Raw genomic sequence first — 26,833 nt, 5'->3', positions numbered from 1 at the left:
TTCCCTTCTCCTCTCCCCATCCCTCCTCACCCACCCAAATCGTTCTTTCTCCCTTCCGTGTCCCTGAAGCTATCCTGGCCTTTTAGTTGTACCTCAAGCTGTACAGGACAGCAGTTTACCAAGAGTAGCCCGCTGCTATCGACACAATCGCCTGCCTGTTGTGTGTTGGAAGAACTCAAGAAGCAGTACCCTGCTCCTCCGAGCTGGAGGATTCCATGGGAAGGGAGTAGTCGGTCTTTTCAAATCTCAGAACTCCCCTCAGGCAGGTAAGCATTTCTCTACAGCATGATGACGATCCTTTCACTTCAGAGTATTCCTAGAAATAAAGATAGTAAAGTCTGGGAATTCCAGTTGTGCCCTTTCATTCAGTGTCTCACGTGTAGACTTTTCCACTGTGTTATATACAACATGCACAACTTAACCAGGAACTGCACCTGACACCATGGGACTCCACCTTGAATTTGACATCTTACTTAATATGTCTGTCTATTTTTGGATTTTAATAGAAATTAACATGAGTCTTTGATTCTAGGCTATTTTCGTTTCAACAAACCAGAGTATCCACAGATGGAAACTAGATTATACTAATCTTTTTCTTTTCTTCAGGGAAGCGTCCAAATATATTTAGCAGCTTCAGAGGCAAGTAGGGATTCTGTCCCACATGATATGAGACACCCTCTCTCATTCCTGCAAGTCACATGCACACACAAAAACAAGTCAGCAAACTAATGACCAAAATGCTGCTTTAGGAGCTCAGAGGCAAAAAGGTTTTTAGAAAGCTAGACAGTGGCCAAAAAACTTCAGAAAACAGAAATCGTAAGTGCTCCTGTTTCTTTTTCTGAGGATGTTTTTGAACACCATGTCTGAGATCTTGAAGTCAGTCAAGAGCTATATTTTGCTGACCTTCCTCATAACTTCTAGCTTACAGTAGATGCTCAATAAAATTAAACAATGGACCACTAAGATATCAGATCCAATCTCTTTAGAAATGAGGTAACTCAAGTTCTATGGTTCAGCAGATAGACTCATGTGCTTTTTAATATTTCTTCTTTATTCTCATCCATTTCCCTCCTGAAAGTTAAAAGTTGGCCAGTGTGTTTTTGATCATTCAGTTGACTGAGGGAAGCACACACACAACACTATATTATTATTATTATTATTGTTACTATTATTATTATTATTATTCACCTGGCTTAGAGTCTCAACATTGGTGTAATTGAAGGCACTTGGCTTTTAACTGTTTCTGCCCTGAGGAATCTTTCCAAGCCACATAGTAGGTATAATAGAACACAGCAGATGTAAGTTACATAAAGTGAGTGAATCATCTCAGGAACATGGATGAGCATATCACTGAGCTGTTGGTTGGAAAAATTGAAAATTTTTTATTCCACTGTTTTTTCATTTTCTTAATCTAATATAATTTTACTATATTTCATATTTTTGAGCTCACACATTTTTTCTCATTTTAATAGCTTTGAAATCAGGATGCATCTTACAATTGATGTGATCAGAAAGAATTATGTCATATTTTAAGTGGCAGAGTTTTTTATTCTTATTACATAAAATAATGGTGCATCTTATAATTGATGACATCTTAAGTTTATAAAATATAATTGGCATCTTAAAGATGATAAAATCTAATAATATATTACTAATTCTTTATTTCCTATTCAGATTGTAAGAAAATTTGTTAATATCTATTGTCCTTCTAGTGAGTCCCTCCTGATGCCTCTTTAAAATGCCTGGGCCAATTTCAGTGATACTGTTTTACTCCACACAAACCACACTGAGACTCCCTCCAACCCAAAATTGCTCTCACAATTGTTTCCGTCTGTGCATACTTTTTGCCCCTCTTTTATTTTTTATTTATTTGTTTATTTTGCAGGGGGAATATTCACCCTAAGCTAACATCTGTTGACAATCTTCCTCCTTTTTTCTTCCTTTTCCCCCGACAAAGCCCCAGTGCATAGTTGTGTATAGTCATGTGTTCTTCTTATTCTGCTGTGTGAGCCACCACCACAACATGGCTACTGACAGAGGAGTGGTGTAGTTCCGCACCCAGGAACCAAACCCAGGCCACCAAAGCAGAGGGTGCCAAACTTTGACCGCTGGGCCATCAGGGCTGGCTCTTTTTGCCCATCTTTTAGAAGGACCAGGGAATCTAGCAGTAGCTGCTGCTGTCTTCTGCCCATCTTCCTCCACTCTTCCTACAATAAACCCCTACAAGTTCATGTCCCCAGTTAGGCCTATGTGGCAGAATTGGAATAAAGCTACTGGTATTGGGAAGTTCTCACTTCTGCCTGTTTTGGGATGCCAAGGGAACCCACTCTGTCCTCTGCTCCCAAACAGTAGCATGGATGGGATGGTTGGGGGAGATCATCAAGGAGATGATGTCTTTTGTGAATCTTCATTTTGAATTGTTTGGCTAATGAGAAACTACACCTGTGCTTGGAAAGATAGCCCTCTGCTGTTTTCCAGACCTGGGCTCTTTCTGGGAGGATGATGAGGCAATCAAGAAGTAGGTGTGGTGAAACCAATATCATGGGAGGATTAGCTGTTTGATAGTTTGGAGCTTTAATTGGGACTGGTTCCCATATTTAGGTGTGGTGACTTGGACACTGTATATAGAAAGAATAAACAAAATACGTATAGATATAAAAACCTCTTTTATTAATATAGAGGCAGTTTGTTTTATTCAATATCTTTTCCTTTTATAGCTCCTACCTCCTCTTTAGAATCTTCCAGTAGCATAGAACAAGAAAAGTACTTGCAAGCCTTACTGAATGCAGTTTCTGTCCATCAGAAACTCAGTGGCAATAACACCCTTACTGTCAGGCCAGCACTTGCTCTGTCTCCAGGTAAGATTTGATAATGCTTTTCTTCTTGACAGCTGTGAAAGGTCAGATTCATTCCTAGGGTTTGTCTCTTTAGTTATTTGCACTGTTTTGTCAACATGACCCCTCAAAGTTTTACCTTGTGGGGCTATAACTTTAGTTCCTTTTACTTAGAAGGCAGGGTACCGCTATTAGTTTCTAGTAAACTTAGTAACCAAATTTCGAGATTCAAGTATTTCTTTTTTAAAAGAGTAATGGGGAGGAGGTGGGGAACATAAGGTCATCTGGGGTTTTTTTCCTAGAATTTGTTTTACATAGACTTTAAAATACTGTTACAAAGTTGAATGGATAAGTTGAACATCTGTTTATTAAAAGTATATTTATTAAAATCATCATTTTTTAAGTTTGAAATTCCAAAAATTTCTGCAGCCTTTTATGATTTGCAGTACAGTTTGTTTTCACTAGATTTGGATGAAGCCATTAAGACTTGTACTAATATTTTGTTTCAGTTATCATGTGATGGAACCCCAAAGGGTTCATGTAGAGGTAACCCTAATGTGTTAGACACAGGAGCATGTGACTTGAGAAGCTGGTCTCCCTGGCTTAATCAGCTATTTGAATTAGCTCAACATGAGCAGAAAGTGGCTTTTCTTGTAAAGTAACACCATGCATGCCTTGCTTCATTTATCATTAAATTCTCTGATTGCACTTGCCAAACCTAACTCTCTGTAATCTTGCAAATGTGTGTATCTTTGAGGAAATAGTAACAGTGCCTTGTTAGCTCTGTTGAAGCTTTGGGTACTTAAAAAGGACAATGTTTGGCAGCAATTAGACATGCTACCCATGAAGATAACTTTTTGTCATTTGAGTAATGTTAACCCGAACGACATGGTTTTTGTTCTTCTTTTTGGCTGACTTTAGGGACTGAAAGGAGGACTTCAAGAATGTCCACTGTGCTTAAGCAGGTAGTGCCAGGACATTTGGATGTAAACCCATCCAATAGCTTTGCTCGAGGAGGTTAGTAAGATTGATTTTATGACTGAGCACTGATACAACCTTAAAAGCAGAAAACTTTTTTCTAGATAGTGATACTTTAAATCAACTGATTATGGTTCAAATTGTTCTTAATTACCCTTTTCTGAAGGAATGATCAGATTTGTTACTAGCATGGTGACAGATGAGTTAAGCCTTGTGGGACAAGAGGTATAATAATTGCTGAAATCTTATCTGTTGGTGGGTTTGGAAGCATTGGGAGGTGAGGGGAGCATGTCTAAATGGTGAATCAGCCCTGGGAGCACTCCATGATGCTTCAGGTTTCCGGGGTAGAAGGGCTGATCACAGAAGCATAAACAGCTAGAGAGAAGTGATCCCAGACCCAAGGGCTGTACCTCCAATACCGGTTATGTTTACTCCTGTTCTCTGAAATGCTGGTTTGGGGAATAAGAGAGAATGATATCCAGGTTACTCTTTCCTCTGGACTGTAGCTGCTGGTGTGAGGAAATAGAGAAAGGCTGAATATGGCTCTTTTAGCTCCAAAGAGTGGCCTACTTTTGTCTCTGGAGGTTTGTGTTGGGTTTTTTTACTTTGCAAAGGAAATTCCAGACCAGGTATCTGGATTGTAAAGTCCCACTGCTTCACAATAGAGTCATAGAATCTTAGAATCTTCCTCTCACCTGCATGCAATGCTGAATCCCCTTGAAAACATACCAAGTGAGTGATCTTGGTTCTACTTGAACACCGTCCGTGGTGGGAAACTCATTTCTTCCCAAAAGTAGTCCCTTTTGTTTGTAAGCAACTTTATTTGTTAGAAAATTCTTTCTCATATTGATCTAAAAATCTACCACCATGTAACTTTTACATATTGACCCTAGCTCTGCCCTCTAAAGTGAGAAAATTCTAAATCTAATCTCCCTCACTACAGCCCTTCAGATTTAAAAACCATTCTCATCTTTTCTCTCTGAGAACTTTCATTAACTCTAAATATTCCCAATTCAAATAGTTGCAGTCCACTCACCATCTTTGTCATTCTGTGTATTCGCCACAGAACTGAACTCATGCAGCCTGAGATTACCTTAGATATGAGGACAGCCCCGTCACTCCGTTGACCCTGTTGAGATTAATATCATTTGAAATCGCTTTGTCTGCTTCACGGGTGCTATTGTTCTTAACAGCCTTGAGGGTTAGTTTTTGGACCTAAATATACTATACTATACCTACAAAATTTCATCTTTTTTGGTATGGATTATTTTTTTAGACCTTTGGATCTTGATTGTGTCCACCAGTGTATTAGCTGTTTTCCCAAGCCTCTTGTCATCCACAGATTTCATCACTGTTCTCATGTGATTTGTTGTTTAAAAGAATGTTGAACAAACCACAGCTAAGGACAAAAGCCTTCAGCAAAGTAATATAGAAGCCTCTCTGAAGAAAGAGACTTATCTGTTAATCTATACTGGTTATTAGTCCTCCTACTAAAACTCACCTGGCCCATATTTCTAAATCTCTCCGAATCTCTTTAATCTAATATTTGCCGATCTTTCAAACTGTTAATTGTATCACAGAAGATTTTATGGTTAGTTTAGCATGATTCATCATAGGAATTAGTCCTTTTTCGTAAGTAATCATAAATAGTCCATTAATAACCTGTTTTAGAATTTGGTTTAGAATCAACATGAAGGCTTTATTTTACAAAATACTCTTTTTTCCCTTTTGAAAACCAAGATGACTATGCACATCTCCTGGCAGTCATATTGGTTCTTTGGATACTTTTTTTCCTACCTCATTAGAACTTTCTGCAATTGCAGGATTTCCTGAAAGCTTTCAACCTTCCTCAGTCATCTTCCTAATTAGGCCTTAAAGTCATTGTATTAGTTTTTTAGAGCTACTGTAACAAAGAGCCACACACTGTGTGGCCTAAACAACTATTGTCTCAAAGTTCTGGAGGCTAGAAGTCTGAAATCAAGATATTGTCAGAGTTGGTTCCTTCTGAGGGCTGTGAGGAAGAATCTTTTCATACCTTTCCACTGGCTTCTGGAGGTTTGCTGGCAATCTTTGGCATTCGTTAGCTTGTGGAAGCATCACCCAGATCTCTGCCTTCATCTTCACATGGCATTCTCCCTGTGTATCTGTCTCCAAATTTCCCTGTTTTATAAGGACAGAAATCATACTGAATTAGGAGCCCACCTCACTCCAGTATGACCTCATCTTAACAACTAATTACATCTGCAACAATTCTGTTTCCAAATAAGGTCATATTCTGAGTATCCATCCTAATTGGGTGTTAGCACCACAACATATAAATTTAGGGGGTGGGGAACACAGATCACCCATAACATTCATATATGACTTTTTTTGGACTTTTAAAAATACTATTGTTTTAAAGTTTAGGATACAAACCTCATTCTTCTCATCATTTCTTTCTTGGTGAATATGAACTAAAAGATAATGCAGTGGCTTTCTCCTAAGGTTCCTGGTATTCCTTCTGTCAGATTTGGTCCAAGGTTGCAGTTCCTCTTATTGCTTCATTTACCGTCTGAAAGTTTATATTGTTGGCAAGGCACAGCTTTTCCATTCAGCTTTTGGGAGAATGCAGCTTCCAGCACAGGTCTGGTTAGTTGAAGCCCTCTCACCCCACACCCTGCTCTTGTGTTTTGCCTTGAAAACTTCATCAAGAACATGTGACCTAGTCTTCCATTTGGCCAGGTGACCTATAATATAAATTTTAGCTGCAAAATTGTCTCTCCTTCTATGTAGGTACCTAAGGCTCATGGATATTCACTGATCTATTTCGACTGCATTATCTTCTGTTTTTTTTATATTGGCCTCAGACTCATGGCTTTTTTTAGACAAGGGGATCCCCACTAATGGTTACATTCTAATTATGAGTCCATTCTTTACTCTTCTCAAAGATACCTGGAAAGCTATATTTACCTCTTAAGGTTAAAATCTTGTATTTAATTTGTTTCTGGCCCATTATATGCACAATGAGGCCATAATTATTATTTCTGACACCCTTCCCAAATATTTTCTTCTGAAAATTACTGTGAACTTAGTATGTTTCCTTATGAGTTTTTTTGCCCCTAACCAGATGCCCATCATTCTGGTGTTTTAAGCTAAGATCCCGAAATGCAAATCTCATTCTTTTTGCTCTATTTCTTAATTCTTCACTCCTAAAGCCAAATCTTCCAAGATCTCAGTCATTAATTGGAAGATGAGATACTTCTGTTTCCTGGCACCTTCAGCTGCTTCTGTGATCCCTAGAGCTTCTTCCATTGTCTTTTCTGATAGTGTCATTTCGTCTCATATAGAGTAGCAGGAATGGACTGGAGCAAGCAAGTTTGGGAAGTCTCAGAAGATTCCCTATTAACATGAACATGGCAGGCAGACACACACTCAAATTGGCCAGGGCAAGACTAGGTGTAGACACTCGCGTGCCCTGCAGGTAGTTCGTTTCCTTGTTCCTGCCCTCAAGTACAGTCTCTTCATTCTTGCCGAGCGCTAGGTACCGCTTCCGCAGAGGCTCCTCATTGATCCTGTATGGGAAGAGCCTCCTAGCTCTAAATCTTCCTCTTAGCCTTCTCCTTTTTTGCTCTTCTGTGTATTTTCACTGTTTTTTATTCCTTTCTTTGTCAAAGAATCTTATTTCCTGTTTCCTTCTGATGTTATTTCCACTGTGTGCCTTTCCCCCTCTGATGAACCAGAGTCTAGACTGACCTGCACCTTCTCCTTAACCGTTTTTTCAGTCAGGGTGTTCACTTTGCATTCAGCAAGCATGTTGATGACTTCCCACGATAGGGGAAGCAACCTGTTTTACACACGAACCAGTTAAGAAAAAAATGAAGATGTGAATAGATCACATTGTTTTTCATTTAAAATTAAAATAGCTTTTGAGCCCCATGGGGAAAACACATATACTTACAACTTGGATAAATTATTTTGCTGAGTAGAAAAATGCCATGAGAAAATTGGTACTCCCTCTTAAATACAAAAATATAAAAGCTGGTATATTTGAGAAGTAGCCACGTGGAGGCAGCTTTTAACTTTTCCTCGTTTACATTTCTATGGCCCTTTAAGTTCCTCTACATGTGTTATTTTATCCGTGAAATAACCTCCAGAGTAGGTATTATAAGAGGCTCTGAGAGATGAAGTGAATTGGCCAAGGTCACTTAGCAAATAACAGAACTGGGACTAGGATTAGTTCAGTCCATTTCAGTGCAGCATTCACTGAGTATAGCTTGTATCTCATGCACTGTGCTAGGCATCAGGGCACATTGATAAATGCGGTACCCCATCCCCATATCCAATCCAAGCATTCTTTCCTTTCTCTCCTTTGTCAGAACAGAGTGGAGGGAACACCACCAGTGCTTCGGAAACATTCCTGCTCTAAACAACAGTGCATTCCCAAGGGTGGGATGAACTGCATCACTTCTTCACTGAAACAGTCCCCTTAGCCAGATCCTTCCGGACAGATCCAGGGTCGTATGATTGCCTAGGTGACAAGACACTAGAGTTTGGTTCAGTTATAGTCAAATTCAAACCACAGCCTTACTTCTTAGTGTGTGCTAATAAGCAATTTAGGAAACTTCTTAATTCTCCATGTCCTCATCAGTAAAATAGAGATAATAAATAGTATGTATCTAGCTTTAGAGTAGTTACAAGGAATCAATGAAATAAGATATGTAAGGCACTTAACAGTAACTGGCTGATGATAGGAGCTCAATAAATGTTAATTCCATTATTATGTTATAGTTAGTATCACTTTTGTTGCCTAATACTCTGCTGAAATGGGAGGAAAGTCTACCTTTACATTTAAATTGCCTTCAACCCAATTGCAGTTCACTGGCCTACGCCAAGAAGGTAGATGCCATATGTTCTAAGTCTAGGCCAATAACTTTCAAACTTTTTTGATTATGACTTAGAGTAAGAAATACATTTTATATCTATATGTATAGATACGTATTCATTTTCTATCACAGTTCAGGTAGGAATAAGTCGTAATGCAAAGTATATATACTAAGACAAAAGTTTCATGAAACAATATTCATCTATACCTCATGCAGTGCACATAGTACATTCAATTCTAATCTGTTTCACTTTTTCAAAAATACTGATTTGACCTACTAAAGTGATTTCACAAACCACTAAGGGGGACTCTGCAGTTTGGAAAAACACAATTCCAGGCCAGTGTTACATGCTCACGACGAATATTTGACACCTAGGAATCACTCAGGAAGCTAAGTAGACCTCACACCAATGCAATAGTGGTTTTGGTTTACATGACTGCCAGATGGGGTGACCAATTCTGAAAGCCCTCTGCTGGCCCCATATCAGTACAGATCATTTTCTCATTGCTGATTTTCTGCTATGTGATAAACACTTGGCAGTTTTTCATTAATGAGCCTCTATTTGGAGAATTCCTCCTTTTTAGTTTGTCTTAGTCTGGAAGCAAAGCTAAACTGGCCATGAAAACTCTATGAATAGCAGTGGAGCATTGTCTGATACAGTGCTGGAAGGTGCGAGGATGGCGCGAAAGATCCAGGCAGGGCTCCACTCTGCTGTCCACAGGGTTGCTGGGAGTTGGAATCTACTCAATGGCACTAACAACAAATTTAATGGTTTTTTTATTTAATGCCCTCTTTTCATTCTTTCATGGCAAATAATTGAGTTGAAGATATAGTTAGAGGACCACAACAGTTCACGGTGTGTCAATTTTCCAAAAGAAAATAATCAACGGTTGTTTTCAGTACCTGTATATCAGGCTCTCAGCATGGATATAAGAATAAATACGATTAGGTCTCTGCCCTTTAGAGCACACAATCTAGAAGAATAAAATGTGCAAATAATCACAATACCATGTGATCAGAGTTCAAATAGAGCTATCTACAACTCTGAGGACAGTCAGGAATGCTTTTCAGAGGAGTTCACATTGTTCCTGGATTTTAGGGGATAAGGAGTTTGTCAAGTAAAGAAGTGGGAGAAATCATTCCAGGCAGAGTGACTAGCATAATAAAGTGTGATGTGTTTGGGGAACTGTATCTCGGAATCAGGAACCAACCACTCAAGCTGCGCTGTAAGTGTTTAGTGTCCCATATTCCAACAGGAAAGCTCAAAACCTTGGCAGAAAGGAGAGCAGTCGGCTAGCACACAGGAGGCCTGGGCCTTTGCCCTGCCGCCCCAGGTCTGTGTTCTGTCCTGCAGTGGCACTCTGTGCAGTCAGCCAGCGCCTCTGCAGCCCTTAGCTTCCTCACTTCCCTTGGCCACTAAGCCATCAGCGCCCTGCATTTCCTGCTTCCGAAGGAGTGAGACAAATGAAAAATCATTTCTAGTGATTTTTCTTTTATGAAATTGTCATATTTTATGCAGTTTTGCAATCTATAGCTTAATCATACTGCTGTTAAGGTTTTCAATCCTGAATAAATACAGAGTCATTTTTCTTAACTGGCTTGAATAGTCCTTTTGTTCAGGAAATAATGTAACTGTAACTTACTGCTCACCGTTTTTGTTATTACCAGATAAAGTTTGCCATAGTCACGAAACACTTTCTGTTGGAAAAAATATATTACTCAAATTACAAAAGTATTATCTCTAATATTGCCTATCATTTTGGTGCAAGTAGGGATTTTAGGAGAAGTCATTACTTTGATCATCACAAGCTGTCCTTTAGTGGCATTGGGTATTGTCACAGGATCATGAATTTTTGCTGCTCATAACTGTCTGTTTATAGAAAATAAGTGTAATTTCCAAATGAAAAAAGAAAAAAGAAGATAGCGTGGCAATGCTTAATGCTCTACTGCAAAACATGCCCTTAGTTATTCCAAATGGTTGCTAGAGCTTTGTTCCTGATGTGATGACCTTGCTCAAGGAGCAAACGTGTTGTACAACACATAGCGTTTGCCAGTCAATCAGCCTCCTTAAGGACTAGGGCCAATGCTTTCCTAACATTTACCTCCCCCTCCCAAAATTCCTTAATTTTATTATATAAATTTGTTTCTCACCAAATGACAATCTTCAAAAGCTTATTCCATTTGGTATAATTTTTTAGTGGCCCTCTCTGCTGTGCTGTCCATTTCATTGTGCTTATAATATTTATAAACAGGTGCTGAAGTTTCATTTAACAGGCGCTCAGTTCATCTTTTTTGTGTGACTGCAGCTTTTTATTTGTTAATCAGATCTTCTACTTTTATTATATTTACATTTTTCTCCTATGTTAACTTAATTTTAAAAATTAAATAACCTATGCTTCTCTTTTGCTCTGATGTTTGCTGCTATATGCATTTCATTCCTCCTTCTGTCTTTAATCTTACCTACCAGTGCATGGGTACAGAGATAAATGTTTTACTCAGTCAAATCCCAAATCTTCAACTAAGGCAAGAGTCCATAATCAAGGTACTGTATTCTCCGTCCTGATGTGTCACTCCTTTTAACCGTCTTTGTATAAAAGCATATGTGTTACAAGTGACTTTTTTCACATTTGTTTGTCAAATTATATCCTTTATTCCCATCCACATTCTGAATTTCCTCTGTGATTCCATTTACAAAAATTTGCCATAATATCTAAGACAGGCTCATAGGTTATATAGAAAGATTCATCCATGTTAAGCAGAAATCACCTACAAAACCTTTTTTTGGGAACTGGTCTCCTGAGCCTAGAAGTGCTCATAAAAAAGAGAAGTAGATGTGACATTATCATAGTGACTTTTAGTCACCTCGAAACATGGCTTGATTTAAGATTTAGCAAAGATTAAAGCTTCTCAAAGAGCCTTTCCAAATCAAGAGAAGAAAACCCACTTCAGGGAAACAGTGACAGTGTCCTGTACCCCTGTGACCACATCACTGAAGGAGCACCGCAGTCCACGGGCACTCGTAAGGGGCTCTGCTGTTTTGAAGGTGCTCTGTACTAGTCACATTTGAGACTTAGTATATGCCTTTGTGTTTGGATATTTAATATTTAATAGTCTCGTTCGCATATAGAAGTCCTTGATTTTCCTAATTAATATAATTAAGGGCAACTTATAACATGAGATTTTTCTAGCAGCTTAGCTTGGCCTTTCCTTTAGAGGACATCTGCTTCTGACTGTAAATTTTAAATAAAGCCTCCTAAAATTCTCTGAAATGCATATTACCAAATTTACAGCTTCTCACTATTTTTCATGGATACGGGAAGAAAAAGACTATAATATAATCTTTACTAGTTTAAAATTACATCATTTTGGCATGATGCACAAATATTAATTCTGAATCTAGCCTCAGATTTTAGTAGGTTTAGTAACGTTCTAATTTATTTCTTAGTCTAGATTCTTGTTGAATTGACTGACTAAAGCAGAAGAATGTGCCTTACTTCTTTCATGAAGCTCTGAGAAACTGAGTTACTCCACGTTCTCCTCCCTAGGCTTCAGTATCGCCTCCTGTCCAGGCTTTTCATTTCCCAGTGTCAGCACACTCTTTCCATTCGTGATCTTAGTATTTACTTATAAATATTGACTTTACATTAAAATATAAAAATAGGATTGACTAGGGTGACTTCTTAGACTTCAATTCTAAGATTGTGTGATTTTGAAATGCTATGTTAAATAATACTTAGGTGTTACAAAAGTAAATGACAGATAACTAATATGATCCATTATTATTTAGATTAATTAACTTACTCTTACCTTTAAAACTGTACCTACAGAGCATGCATCTTTTTCCCTATTTGGTGGCATTCCCACATCAGATTATCTCACTCAATTATTTTGGCTTTGTGAAGGTGTATGGGCAAGTCTTCGCTCTGGCACTCGCCTGATCAGCTCTCCAGCACCCTTCATTGATGTTGGCGCCCGGCTGGCCGGCAAGGATCACTCTGCCTCCTTTAGTAACAGCGCCTACCTGCAAAACCAGCTCTTGAAACGCCAAGCAGCCCTTTATATATTTGGCGAAAAATCCCAACTAAGGGTAAGATTTCTTTTTCTGACTTAGAAACTTTATGGATACATGAAGGCAGTTTATAAAATTTACCTCATAAAACAGCTTTCCTAGAAATTTTTTTTTGCAGCATGGCTTCTTAACCTGGAGTTGTTAATAATCTCAAAGAAATTTTTAGCTCATACATATGTATGTATGTATATCTACCATGTATTTATATATATGTACAGATACATATACATATGCATATTTATTAGCCATGAAAATAAGTACTTACTCATGATCATATAAAAAATTCATAAACATCAGGAATATTGGAAATAAGAAATAAGGCTATTCAGGCTGTGATTTTCCACTATCTAAGTTCAATTTCCATAGGAATCTCTGTCCATGGCACAACGGCTGGTTTTGTTGTTGTAAGCCTATTGATAAAGAAAGTTACAGCAAAGTAGAAGAGGGGAAAGAAGAGGACTATGGCACTGTGCATGGAGGCAAGGGAAGCCCAAGGCTATGTTTTCTAAGTTACATTTCTTAAAACTTCACAAAACTGTATATACAGAGACACTTGTCTTAAGACATGTCAGAAAATTCAAAATATAAGATGCTAACCAACTTTATTCTAACTTTTCAATTATTATGCTAAAGAGCACTATGCTGAGGTCCCATAAATTATAAAAATAGTCTCTACCTCCAAAAACAACAGTAATTCCTCAGGTTTAATGTTTTTGCAGTTCACACATTACAAAATAAACTTCATTACTACTGACACGTGTATGGGAAATAAAATCATTTGTTAATTCAGAAATCCTCTCAAAGTTTAGTCCACTGCTCCCGTCAGCCCTGGACTATCTAGACAGACTTTCAGTTAAACTATGGAACAGAGGCTGTGAGCAGGCTCCCACATGCTTGGTCCTCGAGATGCCAGTGACTGAGTCACCTCTTCAGAGGCAAGCTGCCTTTGTTAGCCCTTCTCCCACCACCTGGACTACTGCAGTCACTTAGTCACCAACCTCTAGGGTAGAGCGCATGAAACTGCCAGGTAATGCTCAATTTTTAAATGTGCACACATCTTCTGATACAGCAGATAATATTATATCCAGAAAATGGTTGTAATATTTTTCAACAGTAATCCAGGGTTGCCTGCACAGCCTCCTTGCACCAGTGTCTTTTTCAGAGCAGACACTTTCTACACGTCAGCATACCACTTACCCAAGGTTTGTCTGCTGAGTGCTCAACTCTGCCATTCCCTTTGCACGGCAGTCCTCAGGTTAGCTGTGTGATCATGCACATGTGAATAAGGAGCACTGACCACCTGAGACCATCCCACCTTCCCTCCCTCCCTCCTTTCTTTCTTGCTTTCTTTCTTTCTTTCTTTCTCTTTCTTTCTCTCTCTCTCTCTCTTTTCAGTAAAGCATTATATTTAAAAAACATAATTCCACCATCCCAGCACAGTAGTCATTAGGATTTTTGTATACTCCCTTCCAGTTTTGCTTTTTCTTAATTCAGTTGGGGCTGGAGAGTATGGGTCCATATCTGTCTGATGTGTGCCACATTCTAACTAGCACAGTGCCATCTAGTTGCAACTCCACACCTTTTTCTTCCAACAAAGGAAACATATAGGAAAGCAAATAAGTGAAGGGAACTTATTCTAAATAATCTTGAATTGGCCTTATTTACCTTTTTAAATTCACATACTTTAATACCTTATACTTAGTAACAAATTGCTTATAACCTCACAGTGTGTCTCAACACTATGGTTGATGACTCCTGGTTTATAAGATAGGCATACTTAGCTCAGCAGTTAGGAAATGGAAAGGAACCTAGTTTTCCTGAAAAGTAAACCATCTTTTATCTACTGTAAGTTAAAAAAAAAAAACCTATAGAAAAGGTCTCACGTATACTGCTGAGTTCTTTATCTCAAGCCATAACATGTTTGCCTGTTGTATAATAGTCTTCATAATTATTTTAATGACTGCATAGCATTCCATATTGTTGGATATTTCGGTTACTTTCCTTGTCTTCTGTATGTAAAATTGCAGTCACATTTTCAAGCATATAATTTTTTATTATTTTTTTTATTGAGATACAATTCACTAGGGTTTTTTTTTTTTTTACATTTTAGGTTATTTCTTTAGGGTCGCTTCCTAAAAGTGGAATTACTAAGATAAAGAGACATTTTTTTTCTTAATACATATTGGAAATGCTATTTAAGGAAAAAAAACTTGTGGATTTTTGCTTTTTATTTTAAAACTTTAATAAGCCTTTTAAAAAATACTCTGAACAAACCAATATGAAACATTAAACAGACCGTGTGTGTAAGTCCTTGGCAGTTGTTTTGATTGTGGTAAAATACAAATAACATAAAATTTACCATCTTAACATGTACAGCTCAGTAGTGTTAAGCACATTCATATTGTTGTACAACTAATCTCCAGAAAGCAGTTTTACTCTTAGAAAAGCAGATTATCCAGGAGAGTAATTTGGACAGAATGTGGAGAAAGTGGAAAGAATATGAGAAAATTAATTCATTCTCTGGCATGAGAAGTTAGAGAACTTCTAAATCTTCTTCAGAACTAGGCAACTAGATAATCAAAATAAAATATACCAATGAGCCATCAGTTTAGCTTTCTTTAGTTACAAATGCAACCTCACATAGAATAAATTCCATATGGATTAAAGATATAAATGATAAAAGTACTCAAATAAATATAGATTGATACATGTGTTGTATTGAGTGAAAAAATATTGTCCCAAAGCTAGAAATCAACAAAGCCTTTCATGTTTTGTGGTATTTTTTTTAATTATCATTGACTTTAACATAGTAACTACAGTGTTGTAGTCTTAGGGAGATGAGACAGTAACTTTTATTTCCTTCTCAATGTTTAGCTCTACTTTTTTTTTCATTTTTATAATGACTGTGTTTTACTTGCTTAATAAGAAACAAACGTGTATGTCTACTAACTTTAATTTGTAGATTCTGGAATCTCAACAGTATATTACCTTTTCATTACAATGTGCATCTTAGGAAGACTTAGTGTACAGTTTTGGATTAACCATGCTGTCCATGTGTCGTTGATTCCTCTTTAGACTCCAGGTTCATGGCCTTATCATTGGCTTATATTTGGTGTTCTATGCTCCATCAGGTTCCAACCTACAGTAGTCTCTTCAAGCCAGGTCACACCACTAGAACTTACTGAATGGTTCTTTCCAGGCATACTCACACATCAGCCATGTAAGATTGACTTTCTGGACCCATTGCAGCCTCTGTAGCTACTTGGCCTCAACTAAGTATATATCATTAAGCGTTGCCCTGTTGAAAACATTGATCTTTTACCCATAGCACTTCATCTGCCTAATTCTCTGCATCTTCATCCACAGAACTTCAAGTTAGAATTTGCTTTAAATTGTGAGTTTGTTCCTGTTGAATTTCATGACATCCGACAAGTGAAAGCCAGTTTTAAAAAGCTGATGAGAGCTTGTGTCCCAAGCACCATCCCTACTGACTCAGAAGTGACCTTCCTGAAAGCACTGGGAGACTCTGAGTGGTTCCCACAGGTAAAATCTGGAGCAGCTTGCCTTATAACTCAAGGAAAGAGAGGCCCAGGCAGATACACAGAATTCACAGTTGAGAAAAAAATATTGTGTTGCCCCACTACCTGACATCCTCCCCTTGATTGTATGCCCTCTATGAAGGCCTTTCAGCTCCAGGAAACTATATGATATAGGAGATGAGCAGGTAGAATTGTTCGTCCCTGGGTTTTTATCACTCTGTAACTGAAAATTTGGTCTCCCTAGGATGCTAAGGAGGAAATCATTATTTTTAGATGGAAACTCTTGATACACAATAAATTTAATCAACATATATTTTATAGGGCTCCTGTTCTGTTGTCAGCAGAGTGAGGATCCAGGACTAGTGTAATTTCCAGATGGCTCTAAGAGCCTTTCCTTCTTACTTTCTCACCTTCCATTTGTCTCTCCTGTTCCATGCCTCTAGATTCTAGATTCACCCCCAAACCAGCCACCAAAGGTACATTGGATGCCCCGAGGCCTACCTAAGCTTTAGGAAAAACCACATCTTTCCTTTGGCTAAGTCAAACTTGGGATGTTTTTAATTGAACTCTTATGTAAAATTAAAGAGAGAGAGGTATACCAGTACACCTAACCCACATTTCTTGCAAACCACAGAAAGAAAGGTGTTTATGACATGTATGTGTTAGACACTGATGCAGACATTTGGCCAAGAGCATCCCTGCGTTAGAGCCTTCAGCCTTGTCTTTGGGCCCCTAATGCCATGTCCATTATTCCTTCTTCCTGGAGGGATTCCCAGCCCCTCTATCCCCTGGCCCACCTACCTCCAAGCCTGCTGCCTCCCTTGAGGAGGAAAAGGGTTATTTCCCACAATACATCAGACTAAAAGACCAAAAAAAGCCAGGAAATGATGTGAATACCCAGGGCAATGACTATTCTCAAGGTACTTAAACTATAGAAAAACAGCCACATATACGATTAGCTATAAATCAATATGAAGGTATGTTAGTTACTATTAAGGCCATTCAAGATACTTGGAGTACCCATGGAAGGAGCTGATCGGTACTCCTGTCTGTCCCTAAACTGTAAGCCTAAGCCCCAAACTGCTTCCAGCACCCAGCCTATGTATCTCTGTTTCTGGTACATTCTGTGTTCTGCTCCTTACTCCAAAGTGAATCCATACCAGAAGTTAATGACTAAAACAATGGAAAACATTGCCCCATTTGGGATGTTGGCATTTTAAAAGGTAACTCAGAGCAAATGCTAAGCCCAGGAGAATTCAGGCCTGGTAATAGCTGTGTTTCAAGAATGGTGAGGAGGAGCTTCCTATTGCTAGAGAGGACGTGTGCCTTCTTCCTGTGTTTAAAATAGCCTACCTCTGTTTAAAATGAGGGGGTGTTTTGTTTTAGTTCAGAGTTGGATACATTCTACAAGTGATGTCAAGTGATGCTAAAAATATTTTTTTTAATTAGAATGTTACACATTTGGTTTTGGAATCTGTATGCTCTGCTCACACCTTAATTGTTCATTAGAGACTGAGTCACTTGGCTTGGCTTAAAAAGCTGAGCACAAATACAAGTTTTCTTCCCATTTAGTACACAGTACAGACAAATAAGAGTGCCTTTTTAAAAGAAATAACTCATTTATCATAAAATTCATCCTTTTAAAGTATACAATTCAGTGCTTTTTAGTATATTCACAGAGTTGTGCAACCGTGCCCACTAATTCCCAGAAAAATTAAGAGTATCTGAAACAGAACTTATTACATCATAGGAAAACAAATTTAAGTCCAATTACTATGTTGGGAGAGCCACTTAGAATCTCTGTCTTTTCCACTCTGGAATTATAGCTCTTCTACTTTTTGGGGAATCATGTAAGGTCAATTTATTTCATTACGTATCACTTGAACACATTGTTTTAAAATGTGTCATTGTTTAATTTTGATTTTGACAAAGAACTTTTAAGTATTTATAACTTATGTGGTTCTTCTTTCCAAATGCTTTATCCCTAACTTGATTATCTAAGGTTGACAGCAAGCCCGTCTGTTCTTGGTGCTCAGAAAGTGTTTGGTCTAATTGTGGCCTCCTTTCCTATCTCTTAGCTTCACAGGATAATGCAGCTGGCTGTGGTTGTATCAGAAATACTTGAGAATGGTTCCTCCGTTTTGGTCTGTTTGGAAGAAGGCTGGGACGTCACTGCACAAGTAAACTATTAAAATATATTTTCAGATGTTTGGTTTTATATTTGTATTTCAATTCACTTGTTTTTAAGTTCTGCAGATGAATCTTTTGTGCAATGACTAATGTGTTTATGGACAGAGAAAGTCCTGTGTTAAACACCACCTGGTATCCATCAGAAAGCTCTGTGCCGTGAGCTTCCAGGCCCTGGATAGCTGAGAGCTCTAGCTCAAGGCATCAGGCCCCCTCACCACAGATGCAAAATGCAAACATGCGCATGGAGCCCTTGACCAGCAGTGTAGGACATGGACCATCCTTCCTGGATTTTGTCAGCCCTTTTCCTGGTTCTCTATAAGCCCTTCCTTTACTCACTCCAGAGTGAAAAGGAAAAGTATGAGTATAAACTACAGTAAGACATTAATCTATACCTGCCAAAAAGTAGATGTAGGTTTGAACTGATGCTCTGAGCTCATGAATTAATCTAGGAGAAGGCCACAGTCAGCAATCTGACCAGGTAAGGATTAAAATCTTAATTCCCTGAAAGAGAGCATGTAGCTGAAAGGAATTTGAGTTTGAGTTTTCACTGGAAAGTTTGCATAATTATTTTGATTGGCTGTCCTGGAGCAGTTGGTGAACAAATTTGCTGTCCAGGTAACTTTGCTTGTGAATTAGCTATCATTAAAAGGAAGTGCTTTGTCTTAGCAACAGGATTTTTTCAGGACTGAAAGTAATAAAGTGTTCATCCTGTTTGTGCCCTAGGTCACATCCCTGGTTCAGTTACTCAGTGATCCCTTTTATAGGACACTTGAAGGCTTCCGGATGTTGATCGAAAAAGAGTGGCTCTCTTTTGGTCATAAATTCAGTCAGCGGAGCAGCTTGACCCTCAACTCTCAGGGTAGTGGTTTTGCTCCAGTCTTCCTGCAGTTCCTAGACTGTGTCCACCAGGTAAGTAAAGTAAGCTTAAATTGACTTGATATGAGGGAAAGAAAGGAAAAGAGCTGGCATTTATTGAGCATTGGAGTGTCGTGCCAGGTACCTTCATGTCATAACTCTGATGGAGTCAGCCATAAGACTTGCTGAATTCTTAGCAGTGGGTTTCTGGGAATGGAGGAGAAAAAGAACTAGTTGGTTTCTGAAACTAAGACAGCTGAGCTGGCTATTGGGCTGGCCCCCAAGTGAAATGGCTAGCATTCTAAATTACAATCTCCCAGAAAGAGGAGCAAATTTGGGCTTGTTCTCCAGGAAGGTTCGACCTAGGGTAGAACAAGAAAAATCTCTAGGTGGTGGCAGGGCCTGAAATCCAGCACCTGGTCTTCTCGGTTTGGAAGGACCTTAGCTTCTGCCTGGGAACATAGGAGGTAGCGCTTAACCCCTAGAGAAGATCAGGACCCAGCCAGGCAAGCCTGTGTGATTGAGAACACTGGCTCACTTCTACTCGGTGACCTAATCAGGGCTGATCAAGAGACCAGGCAGAAACCCAGGTTTAAATCCACATATAATCCAGTCAAACCCAGTGGGAGTGGAGGTGGGGGAGATGTGAATGGTCTAGGTTCCCTCCTACCTTCATCTCAGGCACATCAGATATAAACTTATTAATGAGGCCTTGGTCAGGATTGGGCTTGAGAATTGCATGGCACTGAGTTTGCAAGTTGAAGGCATTGGCACCAGTGGCTAAATTTGCCTAGGAAAACCAGGGTTGACATTTTCAGCTTCATTTCATCTGCATTGCATCAATGAATGGGTTCTGGCATGTCAAACATATTTGTCAGAACAATGAACCTCTTTGAAATATGTTGGCCTCAAGTATGTATTGGAAGGAAAGGTGGAAATGTTTTCAGGAACCAGAGTTGGAACTAGTTCTTCTGGAGAGGCCCAGTTGGTGTATGGTTATGTTGTTTTGTTTTGTTTTTTATTCTATTAATCATTTGATCAGCTTTATTAATTCACTACATAATTTTTTAAAATTTATTTAAAGTGTATAATTCAATAATTTTTAGTATATTCACAGAGTTCACGGTGAATTTTAGAAGATTTTATCACCCTGAAAAGAAACTCCATACCTGGTACCAGTGACTTCCCATCCCCCCGACCCCAGCCTCACATACACACACACTGGTGGTGATGTTTTTGATTGTTCCAATCAGCTTCTTAAAGAAAAGACCTATTGAATAATTTCAGTTAATTCCATCTGAGCAGCATCTGAAGAAACTGGTCACAAGGTTGTGTTTATACTTTTAAACTTGCAGCAAATGGTATCTTTGTTTCCTGTTGGAATATTAGCCTTTTTGTTCATACTCCTTTTAACAAATAGATGAGGGAAGAGTCTGGAGCCCATTGTCTCTGAAACAGAAAGCTTAACTGGGACAGGAGAGGAGTAAGCATCTTTTGTCACTTCTAGAGGTGAAAGCATATGAGTTTTATGATCTTGCTAATTGTCGTATTATGTTTACCAACTGCACTAGGCTCTTTCCTGCCTCCATGCCTATATACCACTGCTAACAATCATTACTAATGTTTATTGACTGCTTACTATGTGCCAGGCACTGTTCTCGGCACTAGTTTATTTCATGATTCTTTCTAAGTCTTTACCTGACCCCCTCATTTGTATTCCTAATGAACCATGTACAGACGTCTTTGGTAGCATCTATAACACTACAATATATTTATTTGTATGTGGCTATTGCCTTCTACCTAAACTGATAATTCTCGGGAACAGGGACTAAGTTATATTAATCTTCATATTCCTAATATCTAACACAATTCTAATTTCAGTCTCTGGAATGTAGTAGACACACGATAAATATATATAATGAGTGAATAAATGAAAATTTGAATGACCAACTTGTTCAGACTCTCACTACCCTTCATCAAGACCATCTAAAATATCCTAAGTAGAATTGCTGACATAACTTCTGAAAGGTCAGATACAATGCTCTTATTGTCTTTCACAGAAATCTTTAAAGCAGGCAAACAAAGGCTTTCAATGGCTCCACATTTTAAAGAATTACTCTTCCTCATATTGACTTTGAATATAATCATGTCAAATTTCCCTTGAAGTGTTCGTAAGGCCCACCAGAAGCCTATGTTCTGTCTCAGTAAGTACACTCAATTTTTACCCCTGCACTGAGATAATATCAGTGTTTATTCAGTTGAACACTAAATGAAGCCATTGACTTTCTTTTAGAGTCTATGGTATATAAAAATGCTTATTTCTATTAAAATCACAATCCTTATAATGTGGTGTTCACACATTATAAGAACATACAGGAACTGAGACCAAATGAGGGAACATCAGCGTCACATCTCCTATCTAAATCTGACTCTGAGGCATAAATTCAATGAGAAGAATGGCAGTCACCTGTGTAGACTTTTTAAATAAAAATTAAACTGAACCCATGTCAGCTTTTTTTTATTTTTATTTTTTATTTTCTTTATTTTTTTGAGGAAGATTAGCCCTGCACTAACATCTGCCGCCAATCCTCCTCTTTTTGCTGAGGAAGAGTGTCCCTGAGCTAACATCCGTGCTCATCTTCCTCTGTTTTATATGTAGGATGCCTGCCACAACATGGCTTGATAAGTGGTGCATAGGTACACACCCCAGATCCGAACCCGTGAACCCCAGGCCACCGAAGCAGAGTGTGCGAACCTAAGCACTGCACCACCGGGCCAGCCCCATTGTCAACTTTTTTTAAAATAAGAAACTGAGAATAGGCTGTTTGTGTAATAGACTTCTTTACTGAGCCTTTTAAGATCGCATCTATAGGCATATACAAAATGTCTAATAGTTTCAGTTTCACGTTTTTATCCTAAAACTGATTTTTTTTTTAATTTCTGCTGCAGTGAAAGTTTTACAACTGTTCCTTTTTTGTATATCATGTTGAGGTAACATCCTCAGATTTCACAAGGTAAAATAAAGTTTAAAATGAATGAGTTTGACTGCTGCTTCCCCGAACGAGGGATTAAGACTCCAAAGACAACTTCTGCCGCAGAAAACAGTTGTAAAGTTGGACATGCAGAAAGAATACTTTTCAACAGATGGTATTGGGATAACTGAGTATCTGTATGGAAAAGTATGAACCTTGACCCTTATATTATTCATGAAAATTTATTTCAAATGGATCATAGACCTAAATGGCTAAAGGAAGTTCTTCAAACAGAAAATAAATGATAAAAGAAGGAATCTTGGAATATCAGGAAGGAAAAAACACAACAGAAAGTAAAGTATAGGTACATAGAATAGACTTTTCTTCTCCTGTTGAGCTTTCTAAATTATGGTTGATAGTTGAAGCAAAAATTATAACATTGTTTGTTGTAGTTCCCAATACATGTGGAGGAAACAGTTAAGACAATTACATTATAAATGGGGGAGCATAAAGGGACGTGAGGGGAAACAAGATTTCCACACTTCATTGACACTGGTAAAATGTCAACACCAGTGGACTGTGATAAGATATATAACGTAATACCTAGAACACCCACAAAAAGCACTATATTACAGGAGACACTCAAAAACACTACAGATAAATCAAAAGGGAATTCTAAAAAAAGTTCAGGTAATCCACAGAAGGCAGGAAAAAGAAAAAGAGAAAAATAGAACAAACTGAAGACAAAAATTAAAATGACAGACTTATTGGGGCTGGCCCAGTGGTGTAGTGGTTAAGTTCATGTGCTCCGCTTCAGTGGCCCAGGGTTCATGGGTTCAGATCCCCAGCACACACCGCTCATCAAGCCATGCTGTAGCAGTGTCCCACATAGAAAATAGAGGAAGACTGGCACAGATGTCAGCTCGGGGACAATCTTCCTCAAGCAAAAGTAAATAAATAAATAAAATGACAGACTTAAGCCCCAACATATCAATAATTACACTAAATAGAAATGGTCTAAATATATTATGACCTAACTGTATGCTGTTTATAAGAAGCTCACTTCAAATACAAAAGTATTGTTTATAGAACTTTCATATATAATAGCCAAAAACTAGAGGAGGGGAGGGGACAAAATGTCCTGCAATAGTGAATAGCTAAACAAACTGTGGTACATTTGCACGATGGAATAGTACTCAGCAATAAAAAGGAGCAATCTGTTGATACATGCAACAACTTGAATGGATCTCAAGAGCATTATGTTGAGTGAAAAAAAGGCAATCTCAAATGGTCACATACTATATGATTCCATTTATATAACATTCTCAAAATGACAAAATTAGAATAATTATTGCTTAGAGATAGTGGGGGGGAAGGGAATGAGTGTGACTACAGAGTGGTAGCATGAAAAGCAAAGCACATGTCCATCAACTGGTGGACAGATGGACGAATTATGGTGTATCCATACAATGGAGTACTACTCAGCAAGCAAAACAAATGAAATATTAATATACACAACAACATGAACAAATCTTAAAATCATGATCAATGAAAAAAGCTAGGTAAATCTCATCACAAGGAGAAATTGTTTTTTCTTTTTATTGTGTCTATATGAGATGATAGATGTAACAAAACCTATTGTAGTAATCATTTCATAGTATATAAATCAAACCATCATGCTGTACACCTTAAACTTATACAGTGATGTATGTCAATTATTTCTCAATAAAACTGGGGGGGAAAGCCATATAAAAAAGTTACACACTATATGATTTTATTTATAGGAAATTCTACAAAAGGTGAAATCATAGTGACCCAAAACAACTCAGTGGTTACCTGGGACCAGTAGTCAGGAGGGGATCGACTGTGAAGGGGCGTGAGCGAACTTTTTAGGATGAGGGAACTGTTCTGAATCCTGATGGTGGTGATTACACAAATGTAAACAATGACCAAAACTACTCAACCCGTATGCCTAAAATAGGGACATTTTATTATATGTAAGTTGTATTTCAGTGAACCTGAAAAAAAATTTAATTAGTAAGTCCAACATGTCAGTAAACTCGAGTTCCAGAAAAAGAAAGCAGCAGCTGCCTAGTTTCTCCAGAGAAAACTTTGTCTCTCTGGTGCCCAGAGAGCACTCAGAAGCCTGGCTGCCTGCTTTCTGAAAGCAGGGCAGGAAACGGTCCAGGGAGATCCCAGTGAAGTGTACAGATTTTTACTTTGTCCGTCTATTTTCAGTTTCAAGCCTCATCACTAACCCAGTTGTGCCTGGTGTTCCCAAGTCCAGTGCTTATCAAGTTTTGCTTTTTTCAGAAAACAAATCTCTAATCTCTTGTTTGCAAGAAGGTAATCACATGACTACCTGGGGTAGGAAAGGACCCTGGTGGTCTCATCTCTGCCTCCATAGGCTAACAACTGGTCCTCGTTTTTAGCCTCCTTTTCTCCCCAGTGTATGTTACTCAGCACTCGGGCCTCTGAGTCCTGAGGCTCTGCGGGTTTACCGGGCAGACTGTTACCTTCTCAAATCATTTTCATCCTGCGGGCATCCCAGTGTAGCTTCTCATCTTCTACCATTTACTGCTATTCTGCTTTCTAGTTTCTATCTTTCAAAAATTTACTGAATTTTCTTGGCCTGCTACTGTCTCCCCTCCCATTCTTCCTACGTCCTTTCGAGTTTTTCACCTTTTAAAAATTCCTTTCCTTTAATTGAGGTAGAATTGCAGCAGGCTGAGTTAGTATGGCTGAACTTGTCTTAAGTTAAATGCAGTATTAAATTTGTTAAATATCCATGTTCAACTTGCAAAATTCTGCATACCTAAACATTAGAGTCAGCAAAAGAGTCCACTCGTAATCAGTAAGAAATGGGAGGTTCTCATATAAGACTTACTGTCCTAGCAGGTGGGAACACCATTGTGTCCCAAGGATAATAATAATTACTTGGAATGTAATGCTTCTATCTTACTGTTGGAGGTGGGGTGCGGTGAGTGGGAGTCTGAGTAGTCTAGAATGTTGGAAAGGAGCCTGTATTCTGTGAGTACCTCGTAAGTGGTGTAAACAAAGAAATTTAACATAAAATAAAATGAAGTATAAATTACATTCTTGTTATCTTTAGAGTACATTACAACAGATGCTAAACTATGTAATGTTAGTTATATAAAGCAGCTTGGAGTGTATGTCTAATTTCTGGTAGCTGTTTTTATTTTAAATAAGGAGCTTAAAATTCAAATATTCTATATAAACCAATTAGTTCTGAAATTGAAAACAGAAGTTGACTCTTAATGAAAACTCAATTATTTGTAGGTGAATGCTTCACAAACTATAGAAAATAATGTTGTTTGGGGTCTAAAGACCCCTTTAGTATGATTTCAAATCTAGCTGTACCATATGAAAAATTTTTTAATTAAAATAGAAATTTTTTAAAATTTGCCTGAACGCTCCTTTTTCTTACTACCCTCATGTATAATAACCTGAGTGCAGACAAGTCATGGCAAAGCGAGCATATGACCTTAATTGCAGTATTTAAAGGATGCTTGGCTATGATAGGTATCAGCTTTGGTGAAGCAAATTATTTTGTGCTGAAACGGGAATGTTTATTCATTCAAAAACAGAAGACTATAGTTAACAAATAGTGCTTCTGACTCTTGCTGGCTTAATTATAAGGTAGAGTTTCATCATCTCTTACATGCTGGTTTTAGGCATTAGAAAATGCCTTCTTTGAATACCTTTCAAGTGAACACGACTGCTGTACATGACTCTGACTTTTGCCAGACAGTTCGGATTAGTGCTGTCCTCAGTCTCTCGGGGGCACGAAACAGAGCCAGGCCCAACAATATTAAAAAAGTAAGTGCAAAATTATGTGGCAGCAATCGAAACTTTCCCCAGGTGGGATGTGTTTGCTGCTTGTTAACCATTTCTAACATGCTGAGTGCCAAGGGCAGTCCGTGGAAATATGCCTAGACTTGCCCGTTAGTGCTAATAGAGTTACAAAGAAAACAGATGAAGCACTGATCCTAAATTAGAACTGCCTCATCATATAAAAAGCCATTGTTTATGCCAGTATATCCAGGTGTCAGATGAATTATAAATGCTAGATCACTCTTTCATAATAGCAACATCTGGCAGATTTTTTGTTGCTTCTAAAAGAAATTGGCTTAGTTCAAATGATATCATTACAGGATGCTTCCTTTTCTTGAAATAGTTGAACCAAATTCAAAAGGAAAATACATCCAAAATACAAAAATGAAGTTTACCTAAAATTTCTTTTTAAAATATAATGCTAAGGGGGAAAATACATATGATGTGAACGAAAACATAAAATACGAGAAAGCATCTCCTTTATTTCAGCAATAGAGTAAATCTTAGAACTTTTTCATTATTTCCTAGTTTGAGAAAAACAAATAACAGTTATAACTTTGCTTTTGAAGTTTATTCAGATTGTAAATTGACTCACTCTGGTCTGGCTCCGTGATGCAATTCTCCTCTCAGTTACTGTCCGCCAGCACCGTGCTAGGTCCTATTCCAAAGTGAAAAGCTA

General features: G+C 38.1%; 1 protein-coding gene and 1 long non-coding RNA gene across 5 annotated transcripts in view; one reads left to right on the top strand and one right to left on the bottom strand.

Moving 5' to 3' along the window:
• SBF2 (SET binding factor 2) overlaps positions 1-26,833 on the top strand; it is a 463,684-nt gene that overhangs the window by 414,824 nt on the left and 22,027 nt on the right. For 2 of the 4 annotated variants that reach the window (XM_070491087.1, XM_044753303.2), the window contains 7 exons: positions 70-266; positions 2,718-2,858; positions 3,756-3,851; positions 12,577-12,761; positions 16,110-16,286; positions 18,361-18,462; positions 19,196-19,381. In XM_070491087.1, the coding sequence (XP_070347188.1) occupies positions 70-266; positions 2,718-2,858; positions 3,756-3,851; positions 12,577-12,761; positions 16,110-16,286; positions 18,361-18,462; positions 19,196-19,381 (1,084 nt within the window). The remainder of the gene's footprint in view (positions 1-69; positions 267-2,717; positions 2,859-3,755; positions 3,852-12,576; positions 12,762-16,109; positions 16,287-18,360; positions 18,463-19,195; positions 19,382-26,833) is intronic. The other 2 variants (XM_044753304.2, XM_070491086.1) reach the window with 1 other exon arrangement.
• Positions 190-26,833, bottom strand: LOC139041146 (uncharacterized). Its single transcript, XR_011495882.1, has 4 exons — positions 26,750-26,833; positions 5,848-5,972; positions 4,849-4,941; positions 190-316 (listed from the first exon to the last, which is right to left on the bottom strand). It is a non-coding gene; the product is annotated as an uncharacterized lncRNA (long non-coding RNA).

The sequence above is a fragment of the Equus asinus genome, chromosome 20 (genome assembly GCF_041296235.1).
Source record: "Equus asinus isolate D_3611 breed Donkey chromosome 20, EquAss-T2T_v2, whole genome shotgun sequence".
NCBI lineage: Eukaryota > Metazoa > Chordata > Mammalia > Perissodactyla > Equidae > Equus > Equus asinus.
The sequence above is the reverse complement of the archived record's forward strand: the minus strand, read 5'-3'. Positions and strand labels throughout refer to the sequence as shown.